Below are 20006 nucleotides of genomic sequence, written 5' to 3'. Positions count from 1 at the left end.
TCTAATAGTGCCTTTTGAAGAGCAAAATTTTATTTTGTTGAAATCCAATTTTCCTTTCATTGATTGTGCTTTTTTTTTTAAAATCCTTACCTGAGGACATTTTCCCATTTTTTGTTCAGATAGAGAGGGAGGGGGGGAGGGAGAGAGAAAGAGAAAAAGAGAGAGCGAGAGAAAGAGAGAGAGAGAGAGAGATGAAAGGGACACATCAAGTGGCTGCTACCCGCATAACCCAACCAGGGCCAGGGACAAACTGCAACCAAGGTACATGCCCTTAGCGGGAACCGAACCCAGGTCTCTCTGGACCACAGGCCAGCACTCTAACCACTGAGCCAAACTGGCCAGGGCTGATTGTGCTTTTTGTGTTATATATAAAAACTCTTTTTCTAACCTAAAGACATACAATTTGTCTCATTTTCTTCTAGAAGTTTTAGTACTTTAATTCCATTTTGAGTTAATTTTTATGTGTGATGTGATATAAGCATCTAAGTTCATTATTTTATACATGGAAATCCAATTTTCCCAGTACCATTTGTTGAAAAACTCCTCTCCCTCACTGAATTACAGTGGCATCTTTGTCAAAAATCAATTGGCCATAAGTGGAAAGGTTTATTTCTGGATCTGCCATTCTGTTCCATTGGGTGTGTGTGTGTGTGTGTGTGTGTGTGTGTGTGTGTACACACATCTCTTCTTAAACCAACAAGTGCCTAGACTCTGCTCTACTAAAGGTTGCATTGAACCAAAATCTCACAAAATACAACAGAGTACCACAAAAATAAACAGAAAAAATATGAACAGTTCCATACAGAGTTACTTCATGGTAATAGAAAATGAAAACCAACACATCTCAGTTGAGGAAAATCCTATCCCCCTCCCCCCCCCAAAAAAACACCATGAAGTAGAAAAATACTGCACCAACATTTCAAACAGAATTAAATATAACAAGAAACTTGATACATGGAAACCCCCTCCAAATTAGAAGACAAAAACACTAAGAGGAGGAGGAGGAGAGTAGAGGGGGCAAGGATGAGAGGGTAGTGGGAGGTGTGGAGGAAGTTCATTAAACTCAAGAAAGAAAAGGAAGAAAAAGACAATATTATCTCAGAAATGAAAAATAAATTACAAAGTATCCAAATGAAAATAGACTCAAAATAAAATTTAATAAAAGGCACTGAAAATGGCAGAATACAAGAGATAAAAAGGAGATACAAAAAGAAGTAAAGAGAGGAAAAATGATGGTGGAGTGAATGTCTATACTGACCGTCTCCGAGAACCAAAATGGAATTACAACTAAAATAGAGACAAATCATCAGGAAAAACCAACTGAAAAGCAGCTGGAGAGAACCTGTATAAACAGGGACAGAAAGAGGATGCCAAATCAAGCCAAATCAAGGTGATGGTAGGAACACCATCACCCACAGGGAAAATTTAGCAGACTCCAAAAGCTACCAAGACAGCCAAAATGGTGAAACAAATCCCCCCAAAAAGAACAAGAGAAATCTACAGGAGAAGAGATAAATGAAATGGAATTAACCAAGATATCAGAGGTAGAGTTCAGAGTAATAATTATGAAGAAGCTCAACAGCATGAGTAAAGAGCTCAACAGCATGAGTTAAGATATAGAAACACTGAAAATCAACCAATTGGAAATGAAGAATGACATAGCAAAAATAAAGAACACATTAGAAGGAATAACCAGCAGAGTAGAGGAAGCTGAGAATTGGATCAGTGAATTAGAAGACAGGAAAAAGTCACCCAATCAGAAAACCAACAAGAAAAAAAAAATTGAAAAACAGGAAGACAGCTTAAAACAACTATGGGACAAAATGAAACATAACAACATCTGCATCATAGGAGTGCCATAAGAAGAAGAAAATGAGCAAGGGTTAGAGAATATATTTGAAGAAATAGTGACAGAAAACTTTTCTAACTTGATGAAGGAAAAAGGCATACAAATTCAAGAAGCACAGAGAGCTCCAAGTAAGGAGAACCCAAAGAGGCCTACACCAAAGCACATGAAAATTAAAATGCCAAAAATTAAAGATGAAGACAGAATCCTAAAGGCAATAAGAGATAAGCAACAAAGGAACCCCCATAAGGCTCTGAGCTGACTTCTCAACAGAAACACTACAGGCCAGAAGGGAATGGCATGAAGTATCCAAGGTAACGAAAAACAAGGATCTGAATCCAAGACTTCACTGTCCAGCAAGGCCAAGGCTATCATTCAAAATAGAAGGTGAAATAAAGAGCTTCCCAGACAAAAAAAAAAAAAAGGCTAAGGAAATACATTAGCAGCAAACCAACACTGCAAGAAATGTTAAAAGGACTTCTGTAATAAGCAGAAGAAATAGAAAGAGAAACATAATCAATAATAAACAAAAATGACAATAAATAAGTACATATCAATATTAACCTTAGATTTAAATAGATTAAATGCTCTGATTAAAAGACACAGAATAGCTGATTGGATAAGAAAGCATGACTCATATATATGTTGTTTACAAGAGACCCATCTCACAACAAAAGACTCACATAGGTTGAAAGTGAAGGGATGGAAAAATATTTTCCAAGCAGACGGGGAAAAAAAAAGCGAAGGTAGCAATACTCATATCCAATAAAATAAACTTTGAAATAAAGACCATAACTAGAGACAAAGGCTACTAAATTATATTAAAAGGATCTATCCAACAGGAGGATATAACCTTGGTAAACATATCTACACCTAATATAGGAGCAGCAAAATACATTTTAAAACTTCTGGAGGACTTCAAAGGAAAAATCTACAACAATACAAGCATAGCAGGGGACTTCAACACCCCACTGACATCACTGGATAGGTCCTCTACACTGAGACTCTAAATGATGCACTAGATCAAATAGATTTAATAAATATTTACAGAGAATTATACCCCAAAACTGTAGAATTCAGTCTTCTCAAGTGTACATGGGACATTCTCAAAAATAGAGTGCATGTTAGCACACAAAGTAAGTCTCTACAAGTTCAAGAAGATTGAAATTATATCAAGCATCTTCTCAGGTCACAATGACATGAAACTAGAAATCTATTACAACAGAAACACGCAAAAACATTCAAATACATGGAGCCAAAATAGCATGTTATTAAACAACTAATGTGTTACCAAGGAGATTGAGGAAGAAATTAAAAACTTCCTGGAAACCAATAAAAATAAACACACAACAACATAAAATCTATGGGACTCAGTGAAAGCAGTCCTGACAGGGAAGTACATAGCACTACAGGTCTACCTCAAGAAACAAGAAAAATTTCTAACTGACTTTCTAATCCTACAACTGAAAGAACTAGAAAGTAAACAAAAAGAAAAACCCAGAGCAAGTAAAAGGAAAGAAAAAGTAAAGGTTAGAGCAGAAATACATGACATAGAAACTAAAAAAAAAAAAAAAATTCAAAAGATCAATGAAACAAAGTGTTGGTTCTTCCAAAAGATAAACAACATTGATGGACTCTTAGCTAGACTCACCAAGAAACAGAGACAACCCAAATAAACAAAATCAGAAATGAAAGAAAAGTAACAATTGACACCACAGAAATACAAAGGATTGTTAAAAAAAATACTATCAACAATTATATACTAACAAATTAGACAATCTAGGTGAAATGGACAAATTTCTAGAAACACACAGTCTCCCAAAACTGAACCAGAAAAGATAGAAAACTTGAACAGACAAATAACAACTAAGGAAATTGAAGCTGTAATCAAGAAATTCCCACCAAACAAAAGCCCGTGCCCAGATGGCTTCATGGGGGAGTTTTAATGGACATTCAAAGAAGAACTAATACACATTCTCCTCAAACTATTACAAAAAATTCAAGAAGGAAGATTTCCAAATTCATTTTAATGAGGCCAGCATAATTCTAGTTCAAAAACCAGATAAAATCACTACAAAGAAAGAAAAGTACAGGCCAGTATTCCTGATGAACATAAATGCCAAAATCCTTCACAAAACATTAGCAAATCGGATCCAACAATACATTAAAAAAATTATTCACCATGACCAAGTGGCATTCATCCCAGGAATACAAGGCTGGTACAATATTTGCAAATTAATAAATGTGATACACTACATAAACAAAATGAAAGATAAAAACCATATGATCATATCCATGGATGCTGGAAAAGCATTTGACAAAATCCAGTACCCATTTCTAATAAAAATGCGCAGCAATGTGGGAATAGAATGATCATATCTCAACATAATAAAGGCCATATATGAAAAATCTACAGTCAACATCATATTCAATGGGCAGAAACTAAAAGCATTTCCCTTAAGAACAAAAACAAGACAGGGATGCTCACTTTCACCACTCTTATTCAATATAGTCTCAGCCACAGCAATTAGACACAAAGAAAAAATAAAAGGGATCCAAATTGGAAAAGAGAAGTAAAACTGTCATTATTCACAGATTACATGATATTGTATGTAGAAAACCCTAAAGACTCCATCAAAAATACTAGATTACCCTGGCCAGTTTGGCTGAGCAGCTGGAGTGTCTGTCGGCCTGCGGACCAAAGAGTCCCGGGTTCAGTTCCCGCTAGGGGCACATAACAACAACAACAACAAAAATCTACTACATTTAATAAACAAATTTGGCAAGGTAGCAGGATACAAAATTAACTAAGAAATCGATGGCAGCCTGGCTGTTGTGGCTCAGTGGTTGAGCATCGACCCACGAACCAAGAAGTGCCAATTTGATTCCCAGTCAGGGCACATGCCCAGGTTGGGGGCCCAATCTCCGGGGCAGGGGGGCATGCAGGAGGCAGCCTATTGATGTTCTCTCTCATCGATGTTTCTATCTCTCTCTCCCTCTCCCTTCCTCTCTCTCTCTCAAATCAATAAAGAAAAAAGAAATAAAAAGAAATTGACAGCACTTTTATACACCAATAATAAACTCACAGAAAGAGAAACTAAAAAAATCAATCCCATTTACCACTACAGCAAAAAAACTAAGACACCTGGGAATAAACTTAACCAAAGAAGTAAAGGACCTGTTCGTAGAAAAGTATAGGACATTGAAAAAAGAAACAAAGGAAGATATTAAAAAATGGATGCATATACCTTGTTCATGGATTGGAAGAATTAACATCTTTAAAATGTCCATATTACCCAAAGCAATTTATAGATTCAATGTAATCCCCATCAAAATACCAACAACATTATTTTGCAGAACTAGAACAAATACTTCAAAAGTTCATATTGAGCCAAAAAAAGACCCTGAATAGCCACAGCAATCTTGAAAAAGAAGGACAGAGTAGGTGGGATCACAATACCAGATATCAAGTTATACTACAAAGCTACTATAATCAAAACAGCCTGGTACTGGCACAAGAACAGGCATATAGACCAGTGGAACAGAACAGAGAACCCAGAAATGAACCCAAGACATTATGCTCAATTAATATCTGACAAAGGTGGCAAGAGCATACAATGGAGTAAAGTGAGCCTCCTTAATAAATGGTGTTGGGAAAATTGGACAGCTACATGCAAAAAAATGAAACTACATCATCAACTTACACCATACACAAGAATAAGCTCAAAATGGATAAAGACTTAAATGTGACTCATGAATCCATAAAAATCCTAGAAGAAACTGTAGGCAACAAAATGTCAGATATCATATGCAGCAGAATTTTCACTGATACATCACCTAAGGCAACAGAAACAAAGGAAAAAATAAACACATGGGAATACATCAAACTAAAAGGCTTCTGCACAGCAAAAGAAACAACCGTCAAAATGGAAAGGCAAGCCACTGTATGGGAGAGCATAATTGCCAATGATACATCAGATAAGGGGTTAATTTCCAAAATATATAGAGTACTCATACAAGGTCTACAATTCTTTATTTCAGGGTAAATAAACCTTCTATTTGTAGCAAATTTATCTACTTTGATATTTACTGTCATAAATTAGTTATAATACTGTTTAATTTTCTGCTATTTATTATATCTTAATTCATACCTAAGAAACTTTAAATATTATCCTATTTAAAATTATTTAATTTTGGCAAAATGTTATTTGATTTGTATCTAAGCCATTTTTCCTTAAGTTAGAATAAAAACACCCATTTAGAATCCTTGTGTATACCTATAAACAATATAATTAATGAAATTTTTCAATGTTTACCAACAAAAAGTTGTCAATTTGGTGGTTGACTTACCAGGAAAAATAAATTATAGACTGTAATTTATGAAGATTGGCTCAATACAACTGTCCCTGCCAACAGAAAATTTGACAATTACTCTGTTGTCTAATTTGGCTCAGCCTAAGTTGACCTTGTTTATTCATCTCAGTCTTATAATTCTTGTTAACTTGGCATAAGAGGAGAACATATGGTATATGTCTAGGAAGTTCATTTCTGCATCTTAAACTGAAATAAATGTGGAATGTACAGGGCATGCCCAACGTGTTCAGCTATTAAGATAACAATGTATAATAGAACTAGTTAAGTTCATATTATTCCTACTTAGGTGTGTTATGTTTGCTGCCTATAAAACTAGAAACTAAGTAGAGACATCATTTTCCAAGCCTCAGTATTTGATTTAAAAACTAGCCAATCTTAAACATATTTCCAAAGAACATAGACAATCTCAAGCTCTTTTAAAACAAAAATTAAAGGGTATCAGCAATTTAACGACCTAAAATGCTTACAGGTTTTCACTGAATCTCTAGCTATATTAAGAAAGCTGATGAGAAAATGGGAGCTGAAGAACAAAAAAATATTTCCATTTTCTCTCCAGCCTAATCTGGTCTCCTATGAATTTTCTTATTTTTGTTTTCTGATCCACTGAATAAAGCTTATTGTGAAAGAGAAGTTACATTTTGTTGCAGCTTTAATGTGTCTTAAGAAAAGCTGTGAGGAATTGTGCTGTTTTACAGATTCATAGCTCTTTTATGGAATGGAAGTTCTCCAATGGTAGAACTAGAAAGCAAAGACCGTAAAATATTCAAAATTCCCAAATTTATATATCCTAAGTGACAGTGTTTTGGTTTGGAATGTATTTTTTATTAACTAAGACAAATGAAAAACATGAAGGTATAATTTCATGTACAAAGCCTTATTAATATTATGTATTTTGAAATCATTTTCCTTTATTAGTGGACTTCATGTGACATGTACTATTTGCACAGTACTTCTCTGCCACAAAGCTCTAAGCATTCAAACTTCATAAGTTTGCATTGAAAACATAAAATTTCAGCTACAGGGGGTCCTTATTTATTATCTGAAACCCTGTGGTTACATAGAACAACAGTCCTCATAATGTGAAATATTGGAGAATAAAATAACTACTTGTAAACTCAGTCCATACTCCCCAGTGAAGACTAGCATTTATCTCCACCTATTGTTAGTTTACCAGTGCTTTCATTGATTGTCAGCTATGAAAATGCCCAACACAGTAATACAAACATATTTCAAAACAACTGAAAGTTTTGAACAAAACAAAAGACTGTTTTGTGACATCAATAAAATGGAGATGTGTAAATTTCATGCAAAACCCATAAATGAGAATACGGTTTTTCAGCTGATTGGAACTTAGACCAATCAACTAAAAAAAGAGAAATTCCACAAGGATAATAAAATTTAAAAAACTGCAAGAGAAAATGAGTTTATTAGTAAAATATTAATAGAAGCCACAAAGAGAGTCCTTAAATATTTCTTGAAAAAAATGACCCTCTTTTATGATCATGCATGCTGTCAAAGTCTGTGTCAAAGATGCTATACATATCATCTGGTCAGAAAACTAGGACCGCTTCCCACCCGCCAAATCAAATTGAGTTACTCTTTGTCTCCTAAGAATTTATGCAGAATTGAAATTATAACCTATATTTTTATATATGATAAAATAAGCTTATCTACATGTTTTTACTTTTTATTTTTAGTCAGATTGTCATTATTTACTATGATTTTCAATTCCATTTTAAAGAGATTCACTTTAAGGAGCTTCTCCCTCTCCCTGAAAGCAGTTATGGGTCTCCTGCAGGGTTTTTTTTGTTCTGTTTTTTTAATTTATTTTTGTTACAGATAATTCTTTAAAAAAAAAAAAAAAAAGAAAAAGGAGAAACAAGTTTTTTGTGTTTTGTTTTGTTTTTAATTTGAGAGAGAGAGAGAAACACCAATGTGAGAGAGAAACATTATTGGTTGCCTTCCGTAGGCGCCCTGACTGGGGATCAAACTGGCAACCCTTCAGTGCACAAGACAATGCTCAACCAACTGAGCCACACTGGCCAGGGCTCCTGCAGTTATTTTTCAATCTAGATTTCCATATCTTCTATGTCAAGATGAAAAAAGTTTAAAAATTAAAACTTTCAGGGAGGCAATTATGGAAAGCAAAAAAAATAACCTAAGAAAGATGGTGCCATATAGACAGAAAACATTACAGCTAAATAGTCGGGTCTGGTTTTGTTATTTCATGTAAAACTTAAAACAGAGCTGGAGAGGGGTGCTGAACTACCTTCTGCAGATACGGAAGATCAGTGGGAAAATCCTCTAAATGGGACCTGAAATGTCCTGACACTACCATGTAATACTTTTTCCTTATAGACCAACCTATTGGTCTGTTACCTATGGTTCAAGGTACACCAAGCTTTGCATGTCCCTTCTCAGATTTAAATTCATTAATATATCAAAAGAAAAATATACTGTGATAAAGTGGGGTTTCTCTTGGGAATGCAAGGCTCATTCAATATTCAAAAATCAATCAACGAAATCTGCTACTATACGGACATATTAAAGAACAATTAGTTGATTGGATGAACTAAAATGGTGCGAATAAAACCATCTGACCAAATTTAAACTTACTTATGATTTAAAAAAAAAAAAAAAACTCAGAAAACCAAAAATAATGAGCTTCCTCAGTCTACATAGAGCAGCTACAAAAAAACAAACAAAAAAAACATACTACAGCTAACATCATACTTGATAGAGAAAGACTGACTGTTTCACCCCTAATATTAGGAACACAGCCAGACACAAAGCAAAAATGTCCACTCTGACCATCCTTATACAACCTTGTGCTGAAAGTCTTAGTCAGTGCAACAAGTCGAGACAACGAAAGAAAAAACCATACAGCTTGGTCAAGAGAAAGTAAAATCATCACTATTTGCAGACAACGTGATTGTCTACATAAAAATCCTATGGAAGCTACAAAAACTCATACAACTAATAAGTGAGTTTGTAAGGTAACTGGATATACAGCCAACACACAAAAGTCAATTGTATTTCTGTATACTATTGGACATGAAAAATTTTAAGTTTTGCAAAAGCTCTAAAATAAATTACTTAGGTAAAAATTTAACAAAACATACAAAATCTGTATGCCAACTATAAAACACTGTTTAAAGAAAACCAAAATAAATGGAGACACATACCATGTTTAAAAATTGGAAGACTTGACATAGTAAAGATGTCAGCTGTCTTCAAACTGATCTAAAGATTTAACACAATTCTAATCAACATCCCAGGAGGTTTTTGTTTTTTTGGTTTTTTTAATAGATACAAACAATCTGATCCCAAATTTATATAGAAAGACAAAGAAAAATTTTAAAAATATTTTTGAAAAAGGAAAATAATGTTGGAGGAATCATGCATGATCTTAGACTTTTTCTAAAGCAGGATTCAGTCTGGTAGGAGGGGCAGAGGCGCAACAGGCTGGCCCCACACCCACGTGTGGCGGATAAAAATCAGGAGGGTACCTCAGCTGGGAAGGTCCTCCCTGAGGATGGAGGGGTCCCCATCCCACAACAGGTGCCCCGCTCATGGTTCCAGTACCAGGAAGAGAAGTCCCCATAACTTCTGGCTGAAAACACCAGTGGGAACTGGGGCTCAGGGAGGCTGAGGCAGCTGGAGCCCCAGACAGCTCCTCTTAAAGGGCCCGCACATGGACTTTTCTGACTCACTCCCTCTAAGCTTGGAGGAGAGGCAGCTCAAGGGGCACCAGACACATAGAGGGAAGAATGAGCTGTTTGGCACTGGAGCGAGGGCTAGAGAGGGGGCTTTCTCCGGGACAAACGTGCTGTCAGAGGCCTTTGTTCCTTTGGTGAGCCCTTCCCTTGGGTGGCAGACAGCTGCCATATTTGGGACTTCAGCACCTGGCTCACACTGTTTGCACCGCCCTGGTGATTCCCTGAGGCCCTGCCCCACCCAACTTTCAGGCCCACCCAAGCTGTTGCCAGTTGCTTAACTATAGGATTGGCCTGTCTTGGATCCTGCTTCAGGTTTTCCTAAATTCTTTCAAATAAGCAGCATCTGGTCTCCCCGATATCTCTCGTTAAGCAATACATAGAAACAAACACAGGGAGGCAGCCAAAATGAGGAGACAAAGAAATAGGTCCCAAATGAAAGAACAGAACAAAACCCCAGGAAAAGAACTAAGTGAAATGGAGATAAGCAACCTAACAGATGCTGAGTTCAAAATACTGCTTATAAGGATGCTCAATGAACTTAGTAAGAACCTCAGCAAACTTAGTGAGGGCCTCAAGAGCATAAAAAAGGACCAGTCAGTAATGAAGGATGCACAGTAAGAAATGAAGGAGGCACTAACAGAAATAAAGAATAATTTACACAGATTCAATAGTAGAGTAGGTAAAGCCAAGAAGCAAACCATCGATTTGGAATACAAGGAAGCAAAAAACACCCAATCAGAACAGCAAAAAGAAAGAAGAATCCAAAAAAAATGAGGAGAGTGTAAGGACAACTTTAAGCATGCCAACATTCGCATATTGAGAGACAGGAGAGAGAGAACAAGAAATCAAAAACCTATTTGAAACAATAATGGCAGAAAACTTCCCTAACTTGGTGAAGGAAACAGACATACAAGTCCAGAAAGCCCCAAATGAGAGTCCCAAATGAGATGAACCCCAAGAGGCCCACACCAACACACATTCATCAACAAAGAGAGAATCTTAAAAGCAGCCAAGAGCAAAGCAGTTAGTTATCTACAAGGGAGTTCCCATAAGACTGTCAGCTGATTTCTCAAAAGAAACTTTGCAGGCCAGAAGGGAGTGGCAAGAAATATTCAGAGTGATGAAAAGCAAGAACCTACAACCAAGGTTACTCTATCCTGCAACGTTGTCATTTAGAATCCGTGGCCATATAAAGAGTTTCCAAGACAAGAAAAAGCTAAAGGAGTTCATCACCACGAAACCATTATTATCTGAAATGTTGAAGGGTCTTTTTGAAGAAAAAGATAAAAAATATGAGCAAACAAAATGGCAATGAATACATATTTATCAACAATTGAATCTACAAACAAAATGAATAAGCAGAACAGAAACATTCTCATAGATATAGAGAACATTTTGTTGGTTGCCAGATGGGAGGGGATTTGGGGGAATGGGTGAAAAAGGTGAAGGGATTAATTGGTTGCTAGATTGATAAATCTCAAAAGGAAGGAGGGTTGGGGGGATGGTAATAAATAAACCAAAGAACCTATATGCATATATGCATAACCAATGAACACAGACAACAGTGTGGGAAAGGCAAGAGGGGTACCAGAGTGGGGAGGAGTGGGTTAATGGGAGAAAAATAAGGAACATCTGTAATACATTCAACAATAAAGATTAAAGGGAAAAAAAGCAGATTTGGTATGAACTGGGCTGAAATTATTGAAATATATCTTGGTGTCAAAAGGAACTCAAAGGAATTTTTAAAAAATACCAAATCACTGCACAGCTGCTGTGGCTCAGTGGCTGAGCATCAACCCATGCACCAGGTTGCTGGTTTGATTCCCCATCAGGGCACATGCCCAGGTTGTAGGCCAAAACCCCAATGGATGGCATGCAGGAGGCGGCCAGTTGATGTTCTCTCTCACTGATGTTTCTATCTCTCTCTCCCTCTCTCTTCTTCTCTAAAAAAAAAAATTAATAAAGAAAAAAAATATACCAGCGACATATTTCACAGAACTAGAACAAATACCTCAAAAGTTCATATGGAGCCCTGGCTGGTTGGGCTCAGCAGTTAGAGCATTGGCCTGTGGTCCAGAGAGACCTGGGTTCTGTTCCCGCTAAGGGCATGTACTCCGCTAAGTTTGTCCCCGGCCCTGGTTGGGTCGTGAGGGTGGCAGCCACTCGATGTGTCCCTTTTACATCGATATTTATCTCTCCCTTCCTCTCTCTCCGCCCCACTCTATCTGAATAAAAAATGGAAAAATGTACTTGGGTGAGGATAAAAAAAGAAAAACAAAAAAGTTCATATGGAACCAAAAAAAAGACCCTGAATAGCCACAGCGATCTTGGTAAAAAAAGGACAAAGTAGGTGGGATCACAATACCAGATATCAAGTTATACTACAAAGCTACTGTAATCAAAACAGCCTGGTACTGGCACAAGAACAGGCATATAGACCAGTGGAACAGAACAGAGAACCCAGAAATGAACCCAAGACATTATGCTCAATTAATATCTGACAAAGGTGGCAAGAGCATACAATGGAGTAAAGACAGCCTCCTTAATAAATGGTGTTGGGAAAATTGGACAGCTACATGCAAAAAAATGAAACTAGACCATCAATTTACACCATACACAAGAATAAACTCAAAATGGATAAAGACTTAAATGTGACTCATGAATCCATAAAAATCCTAGAAGAAAATGTAGGCAACAAAATTTCAGACATCATACACAGCAGAATTTTCACTGATACATCACCTAAGGCAACAGAAACACAGGAAAAAATGAACACATGGGAATATATCAAACTAAAAAGCTTCTGCACAGCAAAAGAAATACCATCAAAATGGAAATGCAAGCCACTGTATGGGAGAGCATAATTGCCAATGATATATCAGGGGTTAATTTTCAAAATATATAGAGTACTCATACAACTCAACAAAAGGAAGACTAGGAACCCAATTAAAAAATGGGCAGAGGACCTAAATAGACACCTCTCCAAATAGGACATACAAATGGCCAAGAGACATATGAAGAAATACTCAACATCACTAATCATCAGAGAGATGCAAATTAAAACAACAATGAGGTATCACCTCACACCTGTCAAAATGGCCGCCATCAACAAATCATCAAATAACAAGTGTTGGTGAGGATGTGGAGAAAAGGGGACTCTAGTACACTGCTGGTGGGAATGCAGACTGGTGCAGCCACTATGGAAAACAATATGGTGTTACCTCAAAAAAATTAAAAATTGAATTGCCATTTGACCCAGTGATCCCACTCCTAGGAATATACCCTAAGAAGCCTGAAACACCAATCAGAAAGAACATATGTACCCCCATGTTCATAGCAGCACTATTTATAATAGCTAAGATCTGGAAACAGCCCAAATGTCCATCAGTAGACGAATGGATAAAAAAGTAGTGGTACATATACACAATGGAGTAGGCAGCTGTAAGAAAGAAAAATCTCTTATCCTTTGAGACGACATGGAGGGATCTGGAGAGTATTATGCTAAGCGAAACAAGCCAAGCAGAGAAAGACAAATATCACATGATCTCACTTATTTGTGGAATATAATGAACATAACATTCTGAGGAATAGGGTAGACCCAAAGACATGGAAGTAGGGTTCAGACTGACAACCCTCAGAAGAGAGGGTAGTGGGGGGAGGGCAGATATAAACCACAGAACTCATATGCATGTACGCATAACCGACGGACACGGACAACAGAGCCAGGTTTAAGGTGGAGGATATGGGGAGGAGGTGTCAATGGGGAATAAAAGCAGAAACATCTGTAACAAAAATAAATTAATAAATTGATTAAGAGTCAAAAAGAAAAAATAATAAAGCAGGAGTCAGTAACCATTTTCTGGGAAGGGCGTTTTAGTAAACATTTTGAGTTTTGCAGGTCTTATAGTCCCTGTCACAGCTATATGAATCTGCCTCTGTAGCAAGAAAGCAGTCCTTGACAATGTGCAGATGAATGGATGTGGGTAGATCTCAATACAAAATAGGCATGGCTGCATTTGGCTCATGAACTGTGGTTTGTGATTCCCTACTATAAGGCTATATTAATCAAGAAGTTGTGACATTAGCAAAAGGATATAACATAGATTAATGAAACAGAACAGAGAACCCCAAAATAAACCCATAAGTAATATACCCACCTCCTTTTTGACAAAAGTATAAAGGCAATTCAATGGAGAAAGTATGCTCTTCAACAAATGGTACTGGAACAACTGAACATCTAAGTGTAAATACAATGAACCCTAAATTAAACCTAACACCTTATTCAAAAATTAACTCAAAATGAATCATAACTCAAAATGAATCATAGCCCTGGCCAGTTTGGCTCAACGGTTGGAGCATCAGCCCACTGACCAAAGGGTTTCAGGTTCGATTCCGGTCAAGGGCATGTACCTTGGTTCAGGTTCGATCCCTGGACCTGGTTGGGGTCATGCAGAAGGCAACCAATTCATGTTGTCTCTCTCACGTTGATGTTTCTGTCTCTCTGTCCCTCTCTCCCCCCTTCCTTTCCACTCTCTCTAAAAATCAACGGAAAAATATCCTCAAATGAGAATTAACAACAACTAAAAAAATATATGAATCATATATCAAAATATAAAATGTAAAACTATAAAACTTTTAGGAAAAAACATAGGAAATTTTCATGATCTGGAATTAGTGAAAGAATTCTCAGATTTGACACTAAAAGCATGATCCATTAAAAAACTGGTAAGGCCCTGGCCGGTTTGGCTCAGCAGTTAGAGTGTCGGCCTGCGGTCCAGAGAGACCCAGGTTTGGTTCCCGCTAAGGGCACGTACCTCGGTTGCAATTTGTCCCCAGCCCTGGTTGGGTCGTGCGGGTGGCAGCCGATCGATGTGTCCCTTTCACGTCGATGTTTCTCTCTCTCTCCCTCCCACTCTATCTGAACAAAAAATGAAAAAATGTCCTCGGGTGAGGATTAAAAAAAAAAAAAAAAACTGGTAAGATGGCCCTGTTCAGGTGGCTGAGATGGTTGGAGCAATCGTCTGGTACACTAAAAGGTTGTGGGTTTAATTCCCAGTAAGGGCACATACCTAAGTTGCCAATTTGGCACCTACGGGAGGCAACTGATAGATGTTTTTCTCTCTTTTCCTTCCTCCCTCTCCAAAATCAATGAATATATCCTTGACTGAAGATAAAAACAAAACTAAAACTGGTAAGATGGACTTCATTGACTTTTGCTCTTCAAAGGACACTGTTATGAGCATGAAAAGACAAGCTACATGCTAGGAAAATACCTGCAAATCACATAACAGATAAAGTATTTGTGTCCAGAAGACAAAAAGTACTCTGAAAACTCGACAATGAGAGAGAAAGAGAGAGAGAGAGAGAGAGAACAATTAAATAGGGCAGAAGACTTAACTTGAACAGACACTTTAATAAGGAAATATATGGATGACAACTAAGCACACGAAAAAATATTCAACATCATCAGCCATGAGGGGAATGCAAAATTAAAACCATAATGAGCCCTGGCCGGTTTGGCTCAGCGGTTAGAGCGTCGGCCTGCGGTCCGGAGAGACCCAGGTTCGGTTCCCGCTAAGGGCATGTACCTCGGTTGCAGTTTGTCCCCAGCCCTGGTCGGTTGTGCGGGTGGCAGCCACTCGATGTGTCCCTTTCACATCGATGTTTCTCTCTCTCTCTCTGTTCCTCTCTCTCCCCCCCACTCTACCTGAACAAAAAATGGAAAAATGTCCTCGAGTGAGGATAAAATAAATAAATAAATAAATGAAAACCATAATGAGATACCCCTGCACACCTATTAGAATATCTATAATAAAAACTACTGACAGTACAAGCACTGGTTAGTATTCAGAGTAACTGGGACTCTCATACGTTGCTGGTGAGAACACAAAATGGTACAGCCATCCTGGAAAAAAGGTCTAATAGTTTCCTACAAAGTTCAACATGTATTTATCATGTAATCCAACAATGCGATTCTTGAGCTTTCATTTCTCTAGAGCAAATTTTCATGTCACACAAAAACCTGTACATGGCTGTTTATAGCCATTTTACTCGTAAGTGCCAAAACCTGGGAAAATAAACATCTTTCAACAGGTGAATAAACAAACTGATACATTTATACAATAAAATACTACTCAGCAATAAAAAGTAACAAACTACTGATACATGTAACATCTTGGATGAATAATAGGGCATTCTACTGAGTGACAGAAGCCAGTCATAAACATTTATAATGTATGATTCAAATTATATGACATTCTTGAAAACTGTATGTGTAAAATATTTTATTTGTACATTAAAGTTGGATTTAATGCTCTTCAAAATATCCTGTAAAATAGTTAATGGTGGTAAAATTAAAACCAATTTTCAATGTTTTTAACATTATGTATTTAAATGATTAAATTATTGAAAGGTTCTGATGAAATTTTTACATTTTTTAAAACTTCAGAAGTTTGAAAATATTCAACATTTAAAAATCTATAACATATTTAACTATATAATTTTATTTTTTATCCTTTTCCCAATTAAAAAAACAAAAACAACCTACACAACAGACAAGTATTTGACAGAAGTAATGAACTTGAAAAGGACACTTGTGCTGAATCTTTGATGGATAAGGCCTGCATTAAAAGAGGTAATGGTATCCACAATCCAAAGTATTCAAAGTATAACAAAAAACAGCATTATACCTGGCAAGTGCTTTCAGTAAACGAATAAAGGTAAGGTAGCCCTGGGCGTTTCTAGTTGGTGTGCTATAAAACAGGTCTTGGTTGGTATAGTGTAAAATACCAAGTTATCTACTTGTAACAAGAGCTTAATTTTAATGAGCATGCAAATAAATGTGGAGATATTGTTAAAATAGTAATTCTCATGCGATGTATCTTGATAGAGCTCCAAATTCTGAATTTCTACAAACTCTCAAGTGATGTATATGCTACTGGCCTGAAGATTACACTTTGAGAAATCAGGTTCTGAAAGTCACTGAGAAAAGTGGCATGAGTTTTGCCCAGTTCAGTAAGAAAGAAATGTGCATAGTAAGTACTAGACTATAAGGCAACCATGTAATATATACTCCCTAAAATTGGTACCAAAAAAAAAAAAGACAAAGTAACAAAGTAATCACTTCCCGTCAAGATATTCAGCTGAGTTGGTGGCCTGCAAAGTACAATTTCAACATGCATAACAAATGGAAATATGCAAATAACACATAGATAACTACTACAAAAGTAGTTAACAAAATATATCCGGAGACATGGAAGCAAGGAACAGACTGAGGAACCTCAGAAGGAAGAGGGGAGGGAGACTGGAAGAGATAAACCAAAGAATTTATATGCATATATGCATAACAAATAGACACAGACAATAGTGTAGTGAAGGTGGGGGAGTAGTGAGGAGGGGGGTAAGGGGGAGAAAGGAGGAGACATCTGTAATACTTTCAACAAAAAAGATAATTAAAAAAAATAAATGCTATTTCTTTGGGGGGGGGTACAAAACGTAGTTAATATTTGAAAGTTCTCACTATGCCCCTTTCCACTGTCCTCTAAAGATGACTCTAAGCATGGCCTACTCATTTTCTTACCTTTCCCTCTGATAATGGGCCAGTTATGCTGAACTAAATCTTTGAGACTTTGGAATGCAAAATCTGGAAGAAAAGAAGACACAGAGAAGGACAAGAGAGGCATATGGCATTGTCTTCTGGATAGCCCAGGGAAGGAAATACATGAGAGCTACTTTAGCATCTGAGGGAGATGGATAGGAGAGAAAAATAATTTTAAAAGAAGTGTTGCATAGTGACACACATGTAGCGGTTACTAACTTTTTTTCCTACGAACGGGTCTACTAACTGTATGTCACAAAGCCTATATAATATATGGTCCCAACTGTGACTCAAAATACTGTCACTCCAACTCTTGAGTTGTTCTCACCTATGAAATCATAATTTGAATGAGATGGTTCTTGTAAAGGATGGACACTTGAATAAACAATTTAAAGTGATTCCTTTGGCATTAATAGTTTAAAGATATGGGATTATCAGTAGGGAAAAAAATGGTCTTTTCCAACTTTGTTTTCTTGTTTTTGCATTTATCTTCAGATAGAGTGGGAGGGAGAGAGAAACATCGACATGAGAGAGACACATCGAGTGGTTGCCACCCACACAACCCCAACCAACTGCAACCAAGGTATGTGCCCCTTAGCAGGAACCGAACTCGGGTCTCTCTGGTCCATGGGCCAGTGTTCTAACTGCTAAGCCAAACTGGCCAGGGCTGTTTTCCCTTGAATTTGAAGAAAAGTATAGAGTTAATAGTACTCAACAAGGCTAACAATAAAGTTGAAATTGAAAATTGATGGTTACTAGCAGCATAACAGAATATATGAGATTCCCAGTCCTCATTGCCCCACAGAAACACTAAATTGGCAACCATTCATGAACAAAAGTGCCACTTCAAGAGCTTCAAAATCTAGGTAGAAAGTTGCAACACCCCAGTGGATCCCAAGACCCTGGAAAAAAACTTTGACAAGGCATGCCCACAACCTGGTAGCAGGCTTGATGAATATAGAACTGACTGCAAACTCAGGAACAGCTCCATCCCACTGCGGACATGGCTCTAGCCCCATCCATTCGTGGTCATGTTACCAACCCTATGGACTTTGTAGGCACCATATGTGTATGACCCCAATAACAGGCCCACTGTATGCAGCTCCAACTATGGACCTGGAAGCAATCCTATGACCAGCTCAAATTGCTCAACCATGACATTGGAGGCCGTCTTATCTACCCAGGGACCTGGGAAGAGAGACACTGATCTGCACCCTAAGTAATAAGCCTGCCAACTATGGATGCAGAAGTAGCTCCAACCACGTGGGAACCTGGCAGCCAACCAAGGATCTGACTGTGAAACTAGAAGCAGCCTCATGACCTGGCCCTGCCCCTGCTCCACTGCAGTCCTGAAGGCAAACCTGTCTATCTGCGTACCTACCAGGAATAGGTCTTTACTCTTGCACTCTTAGTCACCATGGTATTGGAAGTTATAGTCAAAACATTTAGACAAGAAAAAGAAATAAAGGCATCTAAATCAGAAAGGAAGAAGTAAAACTCTCAAAACTCGCACTGTTTGCAGATGACATATTATATGTAGACAACCCTAAGATTTCACATGCACACACACAAAAACTATTAGAATAACAAATGAATTCAGTAAAGTTCTAGGATACAAAATCAATATACAAAAATGTGTTTCATTTCTATATACTAATAAACTATCAGAAAGAGAAATTAAGAAATAATGTCATTACAACTGCATAAAAAGAATAAAATACCTAAAATAAATCAGGGAGGTGAAAGACCTATATACTGAAAACTATGAGACAATGATGAAAGACATTGAAGAAGACACAAATAAATGGAAAGAGAAACCATGATCATATATTGGAAGAATTATTGTTGTTAAAATGTCTGTACTACTCAGAGCAATCTACAGATTCAATGCAATCCCTATGAAAATTCCAGTGACATTTTTCACAGATATAGAACAAATCCTAAACTTTGTATGGAACTACAAAAAACCTTGAATAGCCAAAGCAATCTTGAGAAAGAAAAACAAAGCTGGAGGTATCACATTCCCTAATTTCAAACTATATTACAAAGCTGTGATAATCTAAACAGTATTAGTCATAAAAACAGACATAAAGATGAATGGAAAAAAAATAGAGAGCCCAGAAATAAACTCAAGCATATATGGCCAATTAATTTACAACAGAGGAGCAAAGAATATACAATGAGAAGTGGACAACCTCTTCAATAAATGGTACTGGGAAAACTGGACAGCTAAATGCAAGAAAAATAAAACTGGACTACTATATTATACCATACACAAACATTAACTAAATGGATTAAATATTTGAATATAAGACCGGGGACCATAAAACTCCCAGAAGAAAATATAGGCACTAAGCTTCTTGACATCATGATGATATTTTGGACTTGATACCAAAAGCAAAGGCAACAAAAGCAAAAATAAACAAGTGGGGCTACATCAAACTACACAGCCACTGCAGAGCAAAGGAAA

General features: G+C 37.0%; 1 protein-coding gene across 1 annotated transcript in view; it reads left to right on the top strand.

Moving 5' to 3' along the window:
- LOC118630792 (WD repeat containing planar cell polarity effector) overlaps nucleotides 1-20006 on the top strand; it is a 359956-nt gene that overhangs the window by 318083 nt on the left and 21867 nt on the right. Inside the window, exon 17 of the mRNA XM_036262931.1 lies at nucleotides 16494-16573. Coding sequence (XP_036118824.1) covers nucleotides 16494-16573 — 80 coding nt within the window. The remainder of the gene's footprint in view (nucleotides 1-16493; nucleotides 16574-20006) is intronic.

Source organism: Molossus molossus, unplaced genomic scaffold, assembly GCF_014108415.1.
Source record: "Molossus molossus isolate mMolMol1 unplaced genomic scaffold, mMolMol1.p scaffold_m16_p_15, whole genome shotgun sequence".
Classification (NCBI taxonomy): domain Eukaryota; kingdom Metazoa; phylum Chordata; class Mammalia; order Chiroptera; family Molossidae; genus Molossus; species Molossus molossus.
This window is presented reverse-complemented; position numbering and strand designations above follow the sequence as displayed.